The following is an 18,003-nucleotide window of genomic DNA, read 5'->3' as shown; positions in this document are numbered from 1 at the left end:
TTCCCTTCATGTAATGTCTATTCTTACCTGCACCTGCTCCACAGTTACTTTGATGGTCTTGCGTGGCTTGGCAAGTGCAGTCTCCATTTCCTTGGTACAGTGCATCCACTCAGCATGCTCAAAGTTTGCAGCACAACCAACTAACTGCTGTCCTGGGTAGAAGTCATAGCGGCGAAATTCTGAATCCTGAGAAGAAACAGGTCTTTCAGTGAGAGAGAGAGAGAGAGAGAGAGAGAGAGAGAGAGAGAGAGAGAGAGAGAGAGAGAGAGAGAGAGAGAGAGAGAGAGAGAGAGAGAGAGAGTATATTTCATGTACATGTCCTTCAATCACGTCTACTCAACCTGATGTTTAGTTAGTTAGAAAACTAAATAATAAACTGCTATTTTATGAGAATAAGTATGTAGGCATATGGGCATATCATAACTACTAACAAGTAAAATGCCTTCCCAACTTTATTCACTCACCTGTCAACACATTATTTTAAAGCAAGAAGGGAGAGAGATCTTCAAACTGCAGTCAATAATGCAGCATTAAATTCAAGACTAAGACCTATACTGTCCTCTCCCTGTTACACTGTGTAAATGGCTATTAATCCTACCTTCACGGGACAAAATATCTCAAGTTTCCTATGTACATTAGTAGTCCACCCTGATTTGAGTAAACAAGCAAATATTCACTGACCAAAATTAGGCACTGCATTTGGCTCATACAGTGCTATAGAGCAAAGATTCTCAACTGGGGAGGGGTGCATCTGCCCCCCCCCACCCCTGGAGGGCATGGACTCTCTCTCTCTCTCTCTCTCTCTCAGGAGGAGGGGAAAAAATAACGGAAAATGACACTCAGTGGTTATTAGTAAAAAGATGCAGCTGTCACGCCCTCCAGGATATTCCCCCCTTGTAGGAGGAGAAGTGTGGGCCAATACAATAATAGCCTAGCCAAGGGCTATCTATCTATCTATATATCTATCTGATTCTATTGATGATATAGTTAGAGATGGGGTTGAGTGGGTGGTGCAGAGAGGATGAGGGCCCCAACTGCACTGAACCAGCTTTAGGGGGACCCAACTTGCAAAAGGTTGAGAACCCCTGCTTTAAAAAATCAGTAAATAATTCAAAACCTACCAGAATTTTCTCCAAATATTTTATCCCTCAATTCCACCACTCATTTTAAGAGAATGTAAAAAAATAATGTGAAGTGTTACATAAAATCAATTCAGTACTGTTGGAATAATTACTAATTAGAATAATTAATTTTTTGCAACTTACTCTAATAAAATAATAAACTTAAGATTATTTGATGAAAGCAACAAATTCAAGCTCAAGATAACCTTTTTGTGTGAAAAAACCTGCAAATCATTAAAAGTTTGAACATCAAATCTTTGGTTGCAGTTTACAAATTTTTTTAGCATGCTAATTCTCCCAATTCCATTTTCTTACTGTCCCTGATTATACCTTCTATTAGAAAGGATTACATAAATTATAATTCAACACAAATGATGAACCATTAAACATAATATTCACTGACATTGTAATGCTATCTTGGAAATAACAGTAAAAAGATGCTGAAGTCAAGTTTGCAAACATACTCATAAAAAGAATAAAGAAACAAAATAAGTATTTAAAAAATAGATGCTAAAATATCATATTGTAATCAAAATAGAAATTTTTTTTATTAAAACTGATACCATTAATGTTTTCTCAAAAGAAAACTAAAATCAGTTACAATGACAGGAAAAGATAAGGAATAAAACATTAAGGAAGTAGAGTTATAAGCGTCATGGATATATCAGTAAAGTGTAGGAAAATAATATTAACATCAAGTAATGAAATAGAGTAATTACGGAGAAAAGTTCCTGTTAGGTGACTGTATCTAGATCAAAATCATGACAATACAGTATGTGGATGAATATCCTGAAAAGAGAAAAAGCCCAGTGAATCTTGGGGGCATGCAAAAAATTAAATTGGATAAATGTCAAAGGGGTTCCTTTAAAATTCATAGGGGGATAAGGTGGGGGGTCAGTCCATTTCACATCATGAGGGACTACAGTTGTATTATTAGCAAAAAGACCTGCAAAAAGACATCTTGGGGCTGGCTTTCAATGTTAAGGTCATTACTAAGGAGAGCAGAGAAACAAAACACCTGAAATAAAAACTATTCTACAAGACCACAGTGAATAGCATTAATATATAAAAATTCTTGCGATGAGAAAGAAATTTGCTTTAAAACCACAACTATAACTATGCAGTGCAAACAATAGAGGAAAATTATTAATAATATCTTCAACTAAGAACCTCATAAGTGCAGATTCTGATATAATAGGGATTTGGATAACAGATACACATATCAAATATATAACAATCAATACTGCAACCAAGGAAACTAAAGAGAAAGAAACAAACATGTGCCAATGTTACAAAATCTATAAGCATCAATGTTTCTAGACTGATTTACAAATTTGCATTCATCTGAGTTGTAAAATATATACTAGCTATTCATCTACCTATCTGCCATTCATTTGTAACAGAACCATTTCAGGACAATTTACCACTTACAAAATTTGATGGAATAATTAAATCATCTTATAATAATAATTCCCAGAATATGAATTTGACGAACTTTGCTTCCACTCTACAAACGATATCACAGAAATTTATCTCAAAACATTAAATTCCAGAGAAAATACATATATATATTTTTTTCCCCATTTGCAAAACAGGTATACTATTGTGACAGACCAATCTGTAAGTGCCTGACACCTTAGCTGATTACACGTATAATATAATAATATTTACTGTATGGTAGGTGGGTTACATTTTCAAAACTTAATAAAAATTCAAATGTAAAAATATATATTTTTTTTTTTTCATAAGTAACAAAGAAGTGTGGAACATTCTACCAATACCAGACACACACAGCACTCAACTGCCAGTGTTAATATCCGTGCTCTTTTAATTAATCCTCAGTTTATCTGAGTCCAGGTATACAGCCAGTGAAAAATTCATCCTTGTCTTTCAGTTCACCCTAGCACTTTAATTTTCTTCAGAATGTCAAGCCTTAGGATTCACATCCTTTCTACCAATCCTCAGTGCATCAGCATAAGTCATAATGACAGATACACAAAAGAATAGAGTAGCTGAACTGTAACAGCATCATAGTACTGTATAGTGGTAGTGGTAGAACCACTATACAGCCATACACTAAAGAAGTTTATGAAAAATTAATGACAACATGAAAATAAAATTTCCAAGTACTCATCAACTTACAAAATAGTCTACTGCTAAAGCAATTTACAATGAATTGATTCCTAATTGATCGATTAAAACTTTACAAAAGGCACCACAGTAAGGCTTTAGTGTGATACTGTGAATCAATAACATTTGATGACAACAGTAACAAGTTTAGAAAACAAACTATTAACTCTTGACCTAGCTAGACCTAATAAATAAAACCACTACTTCCAATCAGTAAAAAGTCTTAGGGGTGATCAGTCTAGAAACATAACATGCCTTTATCCCACTGCAGTCACTCATACAGTGACAGCAGCAGGTAGAAGATACACATTGAGCCAACAAGCTAGTGGACATAAGGCAATTCTCAATAGATGACCATGAGCTTGAGAGACAGTTACCAGTCTAACCCTGTCTCGTGTGTCCCTCAGGTCGTCCAACTCCAGGGCCTCTCCATCTGACATGATACAGCGGGAGCCATCACCACACACCATCAGCAGACGGCACTTCACCATGTGCACCATCCCCACCCAGGAGTCCAGCGCCACAGCAATATCCGTTGTGAATTCCTGGAGTTTGAAAATACTTCATCAAGATCTTTCTTTTAATCTTAGGTAAAATTATTTATAAATTATTTTATTTTATTATTATTATTATTATTATTATTATTATTATTATTATTATTATTATCATTATTATTATTATCATTATCATTATCATTATTACTATCATAATCAATATTATCCTATCATCCACGTCTCAGACACATGCTGACGCCTGACGCACCTCGCCCGGTCCGTGCCACCAGACACCACAACAAGATAACGCCTCTAGAGGTGCCATGCATGGACCGGTACAGACTCAGCACGATTCCCACCATGGTGCGAGCCATCAATCAATAGTGTTTCCCTTCTAGATTAGACTTACCTATAGGATTAATGTTAAGTATTTCCCTACCCCCTCTGTACATTTTCAGTTTGTTAACTGCCTGAATAATAAACCGTTTATTATTATTATTATTATTATTATTATTATTATTATTATTATTATTATTACCATCACTATCATCATCATTATCATTATTAATGTTATTTTATACTGTAATGGTAAGCAAACAGCTAACAGCAAGAGGATCAATGTTTGAGCCCTCGGTCAGGACAATTTTGGCTGATATCCTTTCAATGCCCAGATACTACAACAAAACACCCCATTAGTACTACCATCCAATGCCCACTTTTATGGGTAAACTTGCTAACCTTAGTGATATTTCCCTCCTAAAGAAAAAAAAAGAAAAAAATAAAGAAAAAAATGTGTTACTTTTGTTCTTCATGACACCTTCACCCTACCTGTGAGACAACCCTTACCTCCAGGGGTGTGAGATCATTGCTGTCAACATTGAGGATCACCAGGTTTGTTCCCACCACCTGTACACTGGAGGTGACATGAACTTGTCGGCAATACCCTCTCTGTGTGTCTTTGCCTCGTATGAGTCGCCGCACGACATCACCTGGCATCAGCGAACGGTCGGCCAACCCTACCTGTGAAAGATTTTACTTATTCCACTTATACATTTTTTTCTAAAAAGAAGAATTACAGCAAAGCACTACACAGCATATGTATTTATGAAACAACTTATATATTCACTCCTCCATGAAATGTGGTGATGAATATTTTGAAAGGAAGTGCAAATCATTTTTTTTTAAGTGCCCTAATACTCCCCATATGATGATACCCAAGTAAATGTTACCTTCTATTCACAAATGCAATTAAGCATTTCACCAAGGAGCTAAACTAGAAGCAACCCTTTTGCCTCTTTTAACAAAATGTTCATACCCAAACCAGCAATATTTCACTCACCTCAAAAACAAGTTTAAGGTCCATAGCTCCTATAACAATTAGGTGCATATTATTTGAAGTCTCCTTTTTACACCATACATGATAAATTTTAGTATAATTTTTCTTCGTAAATACTTTTTTTTATTTCAAAACATACATGATCATTATTTTAAGAAGTAGCTTAAGGAATTTTTTTGGACTTTTCAGGTAAAAACACTCTTATATGGGCCTTTTTTTATTGCCCTCGGCCAGTACCCCTCATACAAAAAAAAATAAAAAATAAATAAAGAAAGAAAAATAAATAAAATAAATAATAATAATAATAATAATAATAATAATAATAATAATAATAATAATAATAATAATAATAATAAATAAATGAATATAAAAAAAGTGGTAAACATAATCATGAGCCTATCACCATCATCAACCCTAAAGAAGCAGCAAAGTCTTTAGATTTTTCTTTAAATTCTCTTTGGCCTCAGTTTTGTCCTGCGGTCCTCTTATTCCCTTAACAATGCTGACAACAAATTATCTACCTGGCCCATGAATGGTTTACATTAAAATTACATAAATGATAGATACAGATAAAATATAGATAAAGTTCAGATGTACTGGATATCTATATCTGCATTTTTTTTTTTAACATCCAGGTTTTTTTTACATCTACTTCTGCATCTGCATTTGTGATGGAACTGGCATCCACATTCATAAGGAGAATGTTGTGATTACTGAAGACTGAAAAAATTGGCAAAACAGAGCATTTATAATGATAAACTATAAAGATATAATATTATACAAAGAAAGTAAGTGCCTTTAGGAATACCAATTACAATATAAAAATATAATGAGAACATACACATCAATGGGAAGTCATAGTTTTATCATTCACATCTGTGTCTACTTTTCTTAAAACTGAACATCTGTATCTACATCCCCAAGATATGTAAACATTACATTTCCAAACACATCCACATCTGCATATGTCTAAATTTAGATATCTGATACATTCCTAATTGGTAGTATTTACTTGCAACCCTATAATTCATCAAGTACCATTAGCAATCAAACTCTCCTCACACAATGCTGTCAACACAATTTCTCTACTGCAAGCAATAACTGTCACTACAAATGTGTACCTGTCAAAGATTGTGAGGTAACACTTAAAGATAAATCCCTACTACTTGTTTTGTCTCACACACTGTAAGCACAACAAATGGTTTAAAAGGAACTTGATTAAACACCCCTGCATCTCCTGTCATATTACTGATAGTTTTAACTATTACTCTCTAACTGACGAAGCTTTGATATTAATTTAAATATAACTTTAATATTCTCCTTATCCAAATGTTAATGACAGATACCTTGAAGAAATCTAGACACCTTAATGTATATTGTTCACAACCCTAACAAACAGGGAAATTTTTTATAAAAAATTCAATTCCTTTCCATTAATGACATAATACACACCAACCTGCCAAACCTTCTGTCAATTTAGGTAAGTTTTGAATTTTAATACCACATTAGTTTTTATTTTATCTGACTACCTGCAAATGTTATGAAGAAGATACCTTCTTGTACTTGGTGCTTCATTATTCCCTGCCCTATTCCCACCTGTCATAATGTGTCTCAACTCAGGTACTCCTAGGCTCACAATACCTTTAAACTTGTTCTTAAGATTATCTGCAAGTGATATGGGAAATCCAGATACTTCTTGTGCCTGTTGTTTAATTACTCCCAGCCCTGAGAAACACATCCACCTGTCAAATCTTCTGTCAACACAAGTAAGCCTTGTATTGAGATATTTTCCACCTATACATTTGACCTAAGCAGCTCCATGTGTTATTTGGAATCTTGACACCACCTTGCACTTCACTCCCACCCTGACAAACACCCTTACCTGTCAAAGCTTATGTCAACTCGGATAAGCTTTGAAATTATGACACTTCCCCATTATCCGTTTTATCCGTCTACCTGCAACTGTTGTGAGTAAGTGTGACCCTTCTCTGTCGCTGGTGTTACATGCATTCCACCCTAATATCTTACCTTTCTCTCCGGCAGCACCTGTTCCTCCCCCTTAGGATACCAGGCCACCCTGATGCTGCCTTTCGTCACCTTGTCCTCCTCATCACCATCAGATTCTTCATCACTAGACACGAATTCTGCATTTTCCAAGACCATTCCAAGCTCCAGATTTCCCTTTTTATTAAATCTGTACACTTCATCCTCGTAGAAGTATTGATACTCCTGCGCCATGTTGGACTGTGAGATGGTCAACTGAGCTCCCAATCGGTTCCTCTGTACTGTAAATATGTGATCACTCTTTAAACACTTGTCTGATATATTATGTTTGTATCATGAAAATATACTGATAGCTTTTTGATGTCGTAATAAACCCGAATTATGTCTAATGAATGTATAGTCGATATTGCAGGTAGGCGGTCATTTGAGCTCCCAAAGTGTTCTGAAATGTAAATAGTTGAATACTGTACAAAAAAATATATCAGATATATTGTATTTTAATTTAAGAAATATTCAGAGAGCCTTTTGAAGTTACAAGATATGAAGATCCAATGTCATGGAAGAGTAGTCGATACTGCAGCAGACGACACGCCACCACCGCCTGCAACAACTGTTACCAACACCTGTGTGTGTGTGTGTGTGTGTGTGTGTGTTTTATTTGAGCACATGATGCAGCAGATGTGCTCGATCCACATCAGCAATGTTGCAAATGCAAATTGCATGATTTTCCTCAGATTATTGGTTTACCTAGCAGGGCAGCTATCATAATCTATTGGTTGGCTTATGCGAAATTAGTAAAATTCGGGAATCTATGTATTTCTTACATCATGTCGTAAAATTGAACACTATAGAAAATGATCACAGATGTTTTGTTTTGTTTTTATTCTTTTTTATTGTATATATATATATATATATATATATATATATATATATATATATATATATATATATATATATATATATATATATATATATATATATATATATATATATATATATATATAAACAAGTTGCAATTGTGACTGGATTCTATAAACAAAAATATTCTGTCCAAAGAATACATTTTTTTAAGCCATTCATCATATAGACGGATGTCTCTTTGGTATAATTTTTTTGCGTCAAAAATTTTTTGAAATTCTAGTTGATCAAGACTGCGTCCTTATAAAGAAATTTTACTTAGACACATAATAAGATTCCATTTGTATGTAAATGTTTGTCATTCAGTTACAGAATTTTAGTCATTGCCAGTGAGTTGAGTTGTGATCTTAAATGATGTATGAAAAACGCCGCCGATCTGTTGATTCATTTTCACTTGCACTTCTACCCCTAACCAGGAGACACATTTTTTTTTTCCATTTCATTATTATCATTTTGTTTTAAGGAGAATGCAGAACGATCCAAAGGATTTTTTATTGTATCTCCCCCTCGCCTATACAAAGCGAAAAAAAAAAAAGACATCATTGTGTATCTTCAAAGATTATTGTATAGGTGTGTGCTTCCTCCACATTCTATTTAGCGTTTAACTAATGTCCTTTATTTAAGTGAATTTCTTGTCTAGTGTATGGGTCCCCACTACGCAACGGTGACACCGTCACTCTTTTTCTCGCCCTAAACCTTCTAAACCTTGGTTTAACACAGCTTGTTCTCGTGCTATACATGATAGAGAGGTGGCCCACAAAAGGTACTTAAGCCTTCCATCACCAGAATCTCATGCACTTTATATTTCTGCCCGGAACCATGCCAAGTCTGTTCTCCAACTAGCCCAAAACTCCTTCATTAACAGAAAATGTCAAAACCTTTCAAGATCTAACTCCCCTCGTGATTTCTGGCATCTAGCCAAAAATATCTCCAATAACTTTGCTTCTTCTTCTTTCCCTCCTCTACTTCAACCAGATGGCACCACTGCTATCACATCTATTTCTAAAGCTGAACTCTTTGCTCAAACCTTTGCTAAAAACTCTACCTTGGACGATTCTGGGCTTGTTCCTCCCTCTCCTCCACCCTCTGACTACTTCATGCCACGTATTAAAATTCTTCGCAATGATTTTTTCCATGCCCTCGCTGGCCTAAACCCTTGGAAGGCTTATGGACCTGATGGGGTCCCTCCTACTGTTCTCCGAAACTGTGCCTCGGTGCTTGCACCTTGCCTAGTCAAACTCTTTCAGCTCTGTCTGTCAACATCTACCTTTCCATCTTGCTGGAAGTTTGCCTACATTCAACCTGTTCCTAAAAAGGGTGACCGCTCTAATCCCTCAAACTACCGTCCTATTGCTTTAATTTCCTGCTTATCTAAAGTTTTTTAATCTATCCTCAACAGGAAGATTCTTAAACATCTATCACTTCACAACCTTCTATCTGATCGCCAGTATGGGTTCCGTCAAGGCCGCTCTACTGGTGATCTTCTGGCTTTCCTTACTGAGTCTTGGTCATCCTCTTTTAGAGATTTTGGTGAAACTTTTGCTGTTGCCTTGGACATATCAAAAGCCTTTGATAGAGTCTGGCACAAAGCTTTGATTTCCAAACTACCCTCCTACGGTTTCTATCCTTCTCTCTGTAACTTCATCTCAAGTTTCCTTTCTGACCGTTCTATTGCTGCTGTGGTGGACGGTCACTGTTCTTCTCCTAAATCTATTAACAGTGGTGTTCCTCAGGGTTCTGTCCTATCACCCACTCTCTTCTTATTATTCATTAATGATCTTCTAAACCAAACTTCTTGTCCTATCCACTCCTACGCTGATGATACCACCCTGCACTTTTCCACGTCTTTTCATAGACGTCCAACCCTTCAGGAGGTAAACATATCACGCAGGGAAGCCACAGAACGCCTGACTTCTGATCTTTCTAAAATTTCTGATTGGGGCAGAGCAAACTTGGTATTGTTCAATGCCTCAAAAACTCAATTCCTCCATCTATCAACTCGACACAACATTCCAGACAACTATCCCCTCTTCTTCAATGACACTCAACTGTCCCCCTCTTCTACACTGAACATCCTCGGTCTGTCCTTTACTTATAATCTGAACTGGAAACTTCACATCTCATCTCTAGCTAAAACAGCTTCTATGAAGTTAGGTGTTCTGAGACGTCTCCGCCAGTTTTTCTCACCCCCCAGCTGCTAACTCTGTACAAGGGCCTTATCCGTCCATGTATGGAGTATGCTTCACATGTCTGGGGGGGTTCCACTCATACTGCTCTTCTAGACAGGGTGGAATCAAAAGCTTTTCGTCTCATCAACTCCTCTCCTCTAACTGACTGTCTTCAGCCTCTCTCTCACCGCCGCAATGTTGCACATCTAGCTGTCTTCTACCGCTATTTTCATGCTAACTGCTCTTCTGATCTTGCTAACTGCATGCCTCCCTTCCTTCCGCGGCCTCGCTGCACAAGACTTTCTTCTTTCTCTCACCCCTATTCTGTCCACCTCTCTAACGCAAGAGTTAACCAGTATTCTCAGTCATTCATCCCTTTCTCTGGTAAACTCTGGAACTCGCTGCCTTCTTCCGTATTTCCACCTTCCTACGACTTGAATTCCTTCAAGAGGGAGGTTTCAAGACACTTATCCACCAATTTTTGACCACTGCTTTGACCCTTTTATGGGACTGGCATTTCAGTGGGCATTTTTTTTATTAGATTTTTGTTGCCCTTGGCCAGTATCCTTCCTACATAAAAAAAAAAAAATGTTCACTGGGAACTCGAGCTACTATTTTTTTTTTTTTTATGTAACGGGCAAGGGCAACAAAAATTGCAACAAAAAAGAAAGGCCGACTGAGGTGCCAGTCCCCGAAGAGAGTCGTAAGTGTTAGTCAAAAATACAGGATAAGTGTCTAGAAACCTCCCTCTTGAAAGAGTTCAAGTCATAGCAAGGTGGAAATACAGAAGCAGGCAGGGAGTTCCAGAGATTACCAGAGAAAGGGATGAATGACTGAGGATACTGTTTAACTCTTGCATTAGAGAGGTGGACAGAATAAGGGTGAGAGAAAGAAGTCTTGTGCAGCGAGGCCGCGGTAGGATGGGAGGCATGTAGTTAGCAAGATCAGAGAGAAGTTGGCATGAAAATAGCGGTAGAAGATAGCAAGAAATACAACATTGCGGTGATGAGAAGAGTCTGAGGACAGTTAGTTAGAGGAGAGGAGTTGACAACACGAAAAGCTTTTTATTCCACATTGTCTAAAAGAGCTGTATGAGGGAAACCGTCCCATACATGTGAAGCAAGCTCCATACATGGACGGATAAGGCCTCTGTACATAGTTAGCAGCCCTGGGAGGGAGGGGGGAGAAAAACTGGCGGAGACGACTCAGAACGACTAACTTGAGATATGAAGTTTCTAGTTTAGATTTTAAGTAAAGGACAGACCGAAGATGTTCAGTGTAGAAGAAAGGGACAGTTGAGTGTCGATGAAGAAGAGGGAATATTTATCTGGAAGGTCGTGTCGAGTTGATAAATGGAGGAATTGAATTTTTGGAGTGTCGAACAATACAAAGTTTGCTCTGACCCAATCAGAAATTTTTGAGAGGACAGAAGACAGGCGTGCCTTTTTTCTACTCAGCCTTCCGCCTCTTCTGATCCTTGGCGGATTAACTTATCGGCACGTAAAAGCTTCATTAAGAAAGGCGGCTGTGTATATATATATATATATATATATATATATATATATATATATATATATATATATATATATATATATATATATATATATATATATATATATATATTAACTTATCGGCACATAAAAGCTTCATTAAGAAAGGCGGCGGTTGACACAGGAAAGCAATCGACTAGAGCGATTCCCATCTTTTGGCTGTGCACCTTCCCCAGTCCTGATGAAACAAAATAAATAAAAAATAAAAAAATTATATATATATATATATATATATATATATATATATATATATATATATATATATATATATATATATATATATATATATATATATATATATATATATATATATATATATATATATATATATATATATATATATATATATATATATATATATATATATATATATATATATATATATATATATATATATATATATATATATATATATATATATATATATATATATATATATATATATATATATATATATATATATATATATATATATATATATATATATATATATATATATATATATATATATATATATATATATATATATATGTGTGTGTGTATATATATATATATATATATATATATATATATATATATATATATATATATATATATATATATATATATATATATATATATATATATATATATATATATATATATATATATATTTTTTTTTTTTTTTTTTTATGTAGGAGGGACACTGGCTCTTTTGTGGGCCACCTCTCTATCATGTATAGCACGAGAACAAGCTGTGTTAAACCAAGGTTTAGAAGGTTTAGGTCGAGAAAAAGAGTGAGGAATTACGCCTCCATGCCAGACACTATCACCTCTCTTATGCGCTCAGCACACAAAGACGGGTCTCTGACACGGAAGCAGTAGTCATTCCAAGGAAAATCAGCAAAACACCTCCTCAGGTCCCCCCAACTAGCAGAGGCAAAACGCCAGAAGCACCTTCGCTTAGGGGGATCCTGAGGAGGGATTGGAGAGATAGGACAAGATACAGATATGAGATTGTGATCGGAGGAGCTCAATGAAGAAGAAAGAGTGACAGCATAAGCAGAAGGATTAGAGGTCAGGAAAAGGTCAAGAATGTTGGCCGTATCTCCAAGACGGTCAGGAATACGAGTAGGGTGTTGCACCAATTGCTCTAGGTCGTGGAGGACAGCAAAGTTGAAGGCTAGTTCACCAGGATGGTCAGTGAAGGGAGAGGAAAGCCAAAGCTGGTGGTGAACAATGAAGTCTCCAAGAATGGATATATATATATATATATATATATATATATATATATATATATATATATATATATATATATATATACATATATATATATATATATATATATATATATATATATATATATATATATATATATATATATATATATATATATATATATATATATATATATATATATATATATATATATATATATATATATATATATATATATATATATATATATATATATATATATATATATATATATATATATATATATATATATATATATATATATATATATATATATATATATATATATATATATATATATATATATATATATATATATATATATATATATATATATATATATATATATATATATATATATATATATATATATATATATATATATATATATATATATATATATATATAGATAGATAGATAGATAGATAGATAGATAGATAGATAGATAGACAGATAGATACATACATAGATAGATAGATAGATAGATAGATAGATAGATAGATAGATAGATAGATAGATAGATAGATAGATAGATAGATAGATAGATATATCCGCGTCCAGAGTTTTTGCAAGCGCAGCGATTCCATACAGCTTGGGGATTTAAGTTTGACAGACCATCAGGCTATTTTTTTTTTTTTTATACATACATGCATTTATACATACACATACATACATTCTACATGAATAGGCTACGGCCTAGATGCATTTCTACGTTGTCAACGAATGTTTCTTGAAATAGATCACCTGCTCTTATTCAACCCTGCAGTTCAGTAATTCAAGTGTTGAAGAGACACTATTCACTCAGCCACTCCACACTGTCCACTGTCAAGCACAACACACTCATTAAACGTGTTCCACAATTTTAATGGTCTACCTACTTTCATTGATGTTCAGTCCCAATAACTGTACATCTAAGCATTCCTCACTCTTCCTTGTAAAATAATGAGTTTTTAGGATGATGGAGAGAGAAACTAGAAAACATATAAAAAAATCTTTGCTAAATATGTTATACAACTCATTTTTACTTGCTCCATCCTTATTGCAACATATTCCACAGACAATGGAGCATTAGTAATTTGTCAATGAAACTCCACACCGATGCTGATAATACTTAAAATACATAAATACAAAACATGGTGGTAGGACTGTACACTTGCACAGGGAGTAAAATATTTTGGTGCTCTGTTATCACTCGTTACATTTGTTTACTTGCTCCATTCCTGTCTAACATATCAACATACAATGAAGCAATGGTAATTTGTCAATAAAACGTCAAATTATGGTTGATAATACGTAAAATATATGAAATATCTGAATAATGTTTTGATGCTCTCTCCTTGATATGGCGCGCATGCTCAGTACCGTTACCCGGGAGAAATTTTGACACAGGAGCGATTTGGCACAACACCTGGTATAGAGACAGATGAACAGGTTCTTATTATTATTGTGTGTATGAGTGTGTGGTGCCTTGTCTGGGCCGGGACCGTGTGGGATTGCCGGTCTAGTATAGACAGACAGACAGACAGGTTATATTAAGCAGATAAAAAAAAAAAAAAAAAAAAAAACGCCTCAGTCTTACAGTATATGTAGCGTTTTATTATAAAAAACGGTGTCAAATAAACGGACAAACGTATAGTAATCGTAGTGATAGTCTTTTACAGAAACAAGAAAAATATGTATTGGCCTCTAAAACAGACTATTGACATTAACTAACTCTCTCTCTCTCTCTCTCTCTCTCTCTCTCTCTCTCTCTCTCTCTCTCTCTCTCTCTCTCTCTCTCACTCTCTCTCTCTCTCTCTCTCTCTCTCTCTCTCTCTCTAAGTTACCATTTTCCTCTCTTCTCTTCCTTCTCCTCCTCTTCTTCCTCATCTTCCTATCCGCTCCTCTTCCTTCTTATTTTGACTTCTCTTCCTCCTTTTCTAAATAACCTCTCTCTCCTCTCTCTCTCTCTCTCTCTCTCTCTCTCTCTCTCTCTCTCTCTCTCTCTCTCTCTCTCTCTCTCTCTCTCTCTCTCTCTCAGTAGTAGTTAGTATGTTCAAAATGTCACTATATCATTCCCTCCCCATCACACTATCATTCCCTCACCACATCACTATCGTCATCATCATCATCATCATCATCAGGAGGAGGAGAAGGAGAAAAGTGAATATAGTAGTAATAATAGTGACCAAGTGGGTTTACTGTGATTGTGACTTGTGAGGATGGTGAGAGAGGTTATAGTGAGTAGTAATAGTAGAAGTAGTAGTAGTAGTAGTAGTAGTAGCAGCAGCAGTAGTAGTAGAAGCAGTAGTAGTAGTAGTAGTAGTAGTAGTAGTAGTAGTATTAGTAGTAGTAAAAGTAGTGGTAGCAGTGGTGGTAGCAGTAGTAGTAGTAGTAGTAGCAGTAGTAGTAGTAATAGTTGTTGTTGTTGTTACGTAAATAAAAGTGATTGTGTTGATGACTGATGATGGTGAAGGTGATGGTGAGAGGAGGAGGAGGAAAAGGAGGAGGAGGAAGAGGAAAAAGGAGGACAAACTATAGTGATAATGAATGTGTTATAGTGAGAGTTTCTGAATCATACCAAGAGTGAAGTGAGAGTGAGAAGACAGATAAGAGGGACAAGCCAGTACAGTGCTATAGTGAGGATGTTTTGATAGTTAGGGAGTGAGAGGGGAGTGAGAGAATGAGGTAATGAGTTACAGTGAAATTTAGAAGCACAAGTCTATAAATATAGTGATTTCTGTTTTACTGATCACGCCCCTCATTGTAAGGTCGACCAAAGGCAATTCTCTTTCTAACATTTATTGATGAAGTAGCCGTGACCGTAAGAAATGCGAACAAGTTCTCGGTCTCAGTTTCTCATATAATAACATATACATTGGTATAAAAACATTGTGAACATATAATAATACTCATAAACAACATATACAATCAACTTGGCTCTATGACATTCAGTTTCTGCTGGGACAGCACCCGCTCCCGCTAACAGGGCAAACTCCTCTCCACCACTTTCATTTGACAACATGACATCACATCCATTACACAATTTTATGAACCCATCATTTTTTCATCTTACTTTTTTTTTCCGTTCATAGCATACCTTTCTCCTGCCGCTGACTCAAAACAAAACCAAAGGAAAATACTCGGTCAGTCGGTACCACTGAGCTCGCAAATCCACACACGCACATACGAGTAAACGCTTTCGTGATGTAACACTGATATTCATTTTCCTATTTTCATCTAATAAATGTACGGTTCAGTTTTTATTTATTCACTTATGTTACTTATTAATGAATGAATTAATTATTTGTTTAATATATATATATATATATATATATATATATATATATATATATATATATATATATATATATATATATATATATATATATATATATATATATATATATATATTATATATATATATAAATGTAGCCGCACCGGCTGGGCATCAATTGGCTCTCAGGTGATCTGTTTTACTGATCACACCCATCATCGTAGGGTCGAGGAAAGGCAGTTCTCTCTCTCTGACGTTTATTGATGAGGTAGGCATGACCATAAGAACTGCGAACAAGTTCTCGGTCTCAATTTTTTACAAAATAACATTATACACTGATATTAAACACTTTCAACATATTACAATATTCATTAACAATACATGCAATCAACTTGGCACTATGACAATCAGTTTTTACTACAAAATTAAAGTATTTACCTCGGTCACCATCCTGCCCGTCTTTGTCTGAGCGCGACTTGGCCGTGAGTGACACCCACTGGCGACCAGTGGGTTAACCACACCCTACTAATAAGTGAGCATCGGCTTCGGTGCTTAATATAGCATTGAATACTGATACTTACACATATTACACGTTTTCATGCAAATAGAAAACTATTGAACATTTCACTTATAAATGCCGAGGAATAATGACGTGAGGTACATACGCTTTACATACAGTAACAATATATATATATATATATATATATATATATATATATATATATATATATATATATATATATATATATATATATATATATATATATATATATATATATATATATATATATATATATATATATATATATATATATATATATATTTCATCGAAAGTGATACTGAGTTCAGCGTTTATGATTTTCTTCATGAAGTTTTCTTTTTCTCGAAGGAGTGTTTTATTTCTCTTTTATAAGAATATTGATGATTCTCTATTATCACTTTCAACGAAATATGTAAAAGAGAAAACCTGCCCATTTAAACACTATATATATATATATATATATATATATATATATATATAGAGAGAGAGAGAGAGAGAGAGAGAGAGAGAGAGAGAGAGAGAGAGAGGAGAGAGAGAGAGAGAGAGAGAGAGAGAGAGAGAGAGAGAGAGAGAGAGAGAGAGAGAGAGAGAGAGAGAGAGATGGTAGACATACATACATACATACATACATACACATAGACAGACAGATAGACAGACAGATGGACGGATAAGGCCCCCTGTACAGAGTTAACCAGCTGGGTATGGGGGTGACAAAAGCTGGAGGAGACAAGTAGGAACGCCTACCATCACACAAGAGATGAGATGTGAAGTTTGCAGTTTAGATTATAAGTAAAGGACAGACCGAGGATGTTCATTGTGGAAGAGGGGGATAGTTGAGTGTCACTGAAGAAGAGAGGATAGTTGTCTGGAAGCTTGTGTGGAGATGGTGAATGGAGGAATTGAGTTTTGAGGCACTGAACAATTTTAAGTTTGCTCTGCCCCGAATTAGAAACTTTTGAGAGACCAGAAGTGAAGTAGTAATGAGAACAAATGAAGACGTAAACAAGGCACCAAACAGTTTTACTTTAAGTCCTCTTCTGCCTCACAATGGCCTCTAAGACACACTCAAAACACCCCATAACACTCCTAACTACACCCCAAAACACACTTCAAAGAAAAAAAAACACCAATTATTACAGAGAATTACAGCGCAGCAAGGGAAACTAAGCTAAAGTTTGTCTTCTTGCTTGTTTACACATATTAACGACCCTTCAATATTCCCCTAAATTTCCAACTGTTTCCAGACTCA

The 18,003-nt window shown here is 35.1% G+C and overlaps 1 protein-coding gene across 5 annotated transcripts in view; it reads right to left on the bottom strand.

Annotated features, from left to right (window-relative positions):
• Nucleotides 1-7,694, bottom strand: part of LOC135115837 ((E3-independent) E2 ubiquitin-conjugating enzyme UBE2O-like) — a 40,066-nt gene extending 32,372 nt beyond the window's left edge. For 2 of the 5 annotated variants that reach the window (XM_064032837.1, XM_064032838.1), the window contains exons 1-5: nt 7,621-7,694; nt 7,110-7,366; nt 4,592-4,765; nt 3,629-3,796; nt 28-186 (exon numbers count right to left, since the gene is read on the bottom strand). In XM_064032837.1, the coding sequence (XP_063888907.1) occupies nt 28-186; nt 3,629-3,796; nt 4,592-4,765; nt 7,110-7,319 (711 nt within the window). In that variant the 5' untranslated portion in view covers nt 7,320-7,366; nt 7,621-7,694. The remainder of the gene's footprint in view (nt 1-27; nt 187-3,628; nt 3,797-4,591; nt 4,766-7,109; nt 7,367-7,620) is intronic. The other 3 variants (XM_064032833.1, XM_064032836.1, XM_064032834.1) reach the window with 2 other exon arrangements.
• Nucleotides 7,695-18,003: the final 10,309 nt, after the last annotated feature.

Source organism: Scylla paramamosain, chromosome 30 (assembly GCF_035594125.1).
Source record: "Scylla paramamosain isolate STU-SP2022 chromosome 30, ASM3559412v1, whole genome shotgun sequence".
In the NCBI taxonomy this organism is placed as follows: Eukaryota; Metazoa; Arthropoda; class Malacostraca; order Decapoda; family Portunidae; genus Scylla; species Scylla paramamosain.
This window is presented reverse-complemented; position numbering and strand designations above follow the sequence as displayed.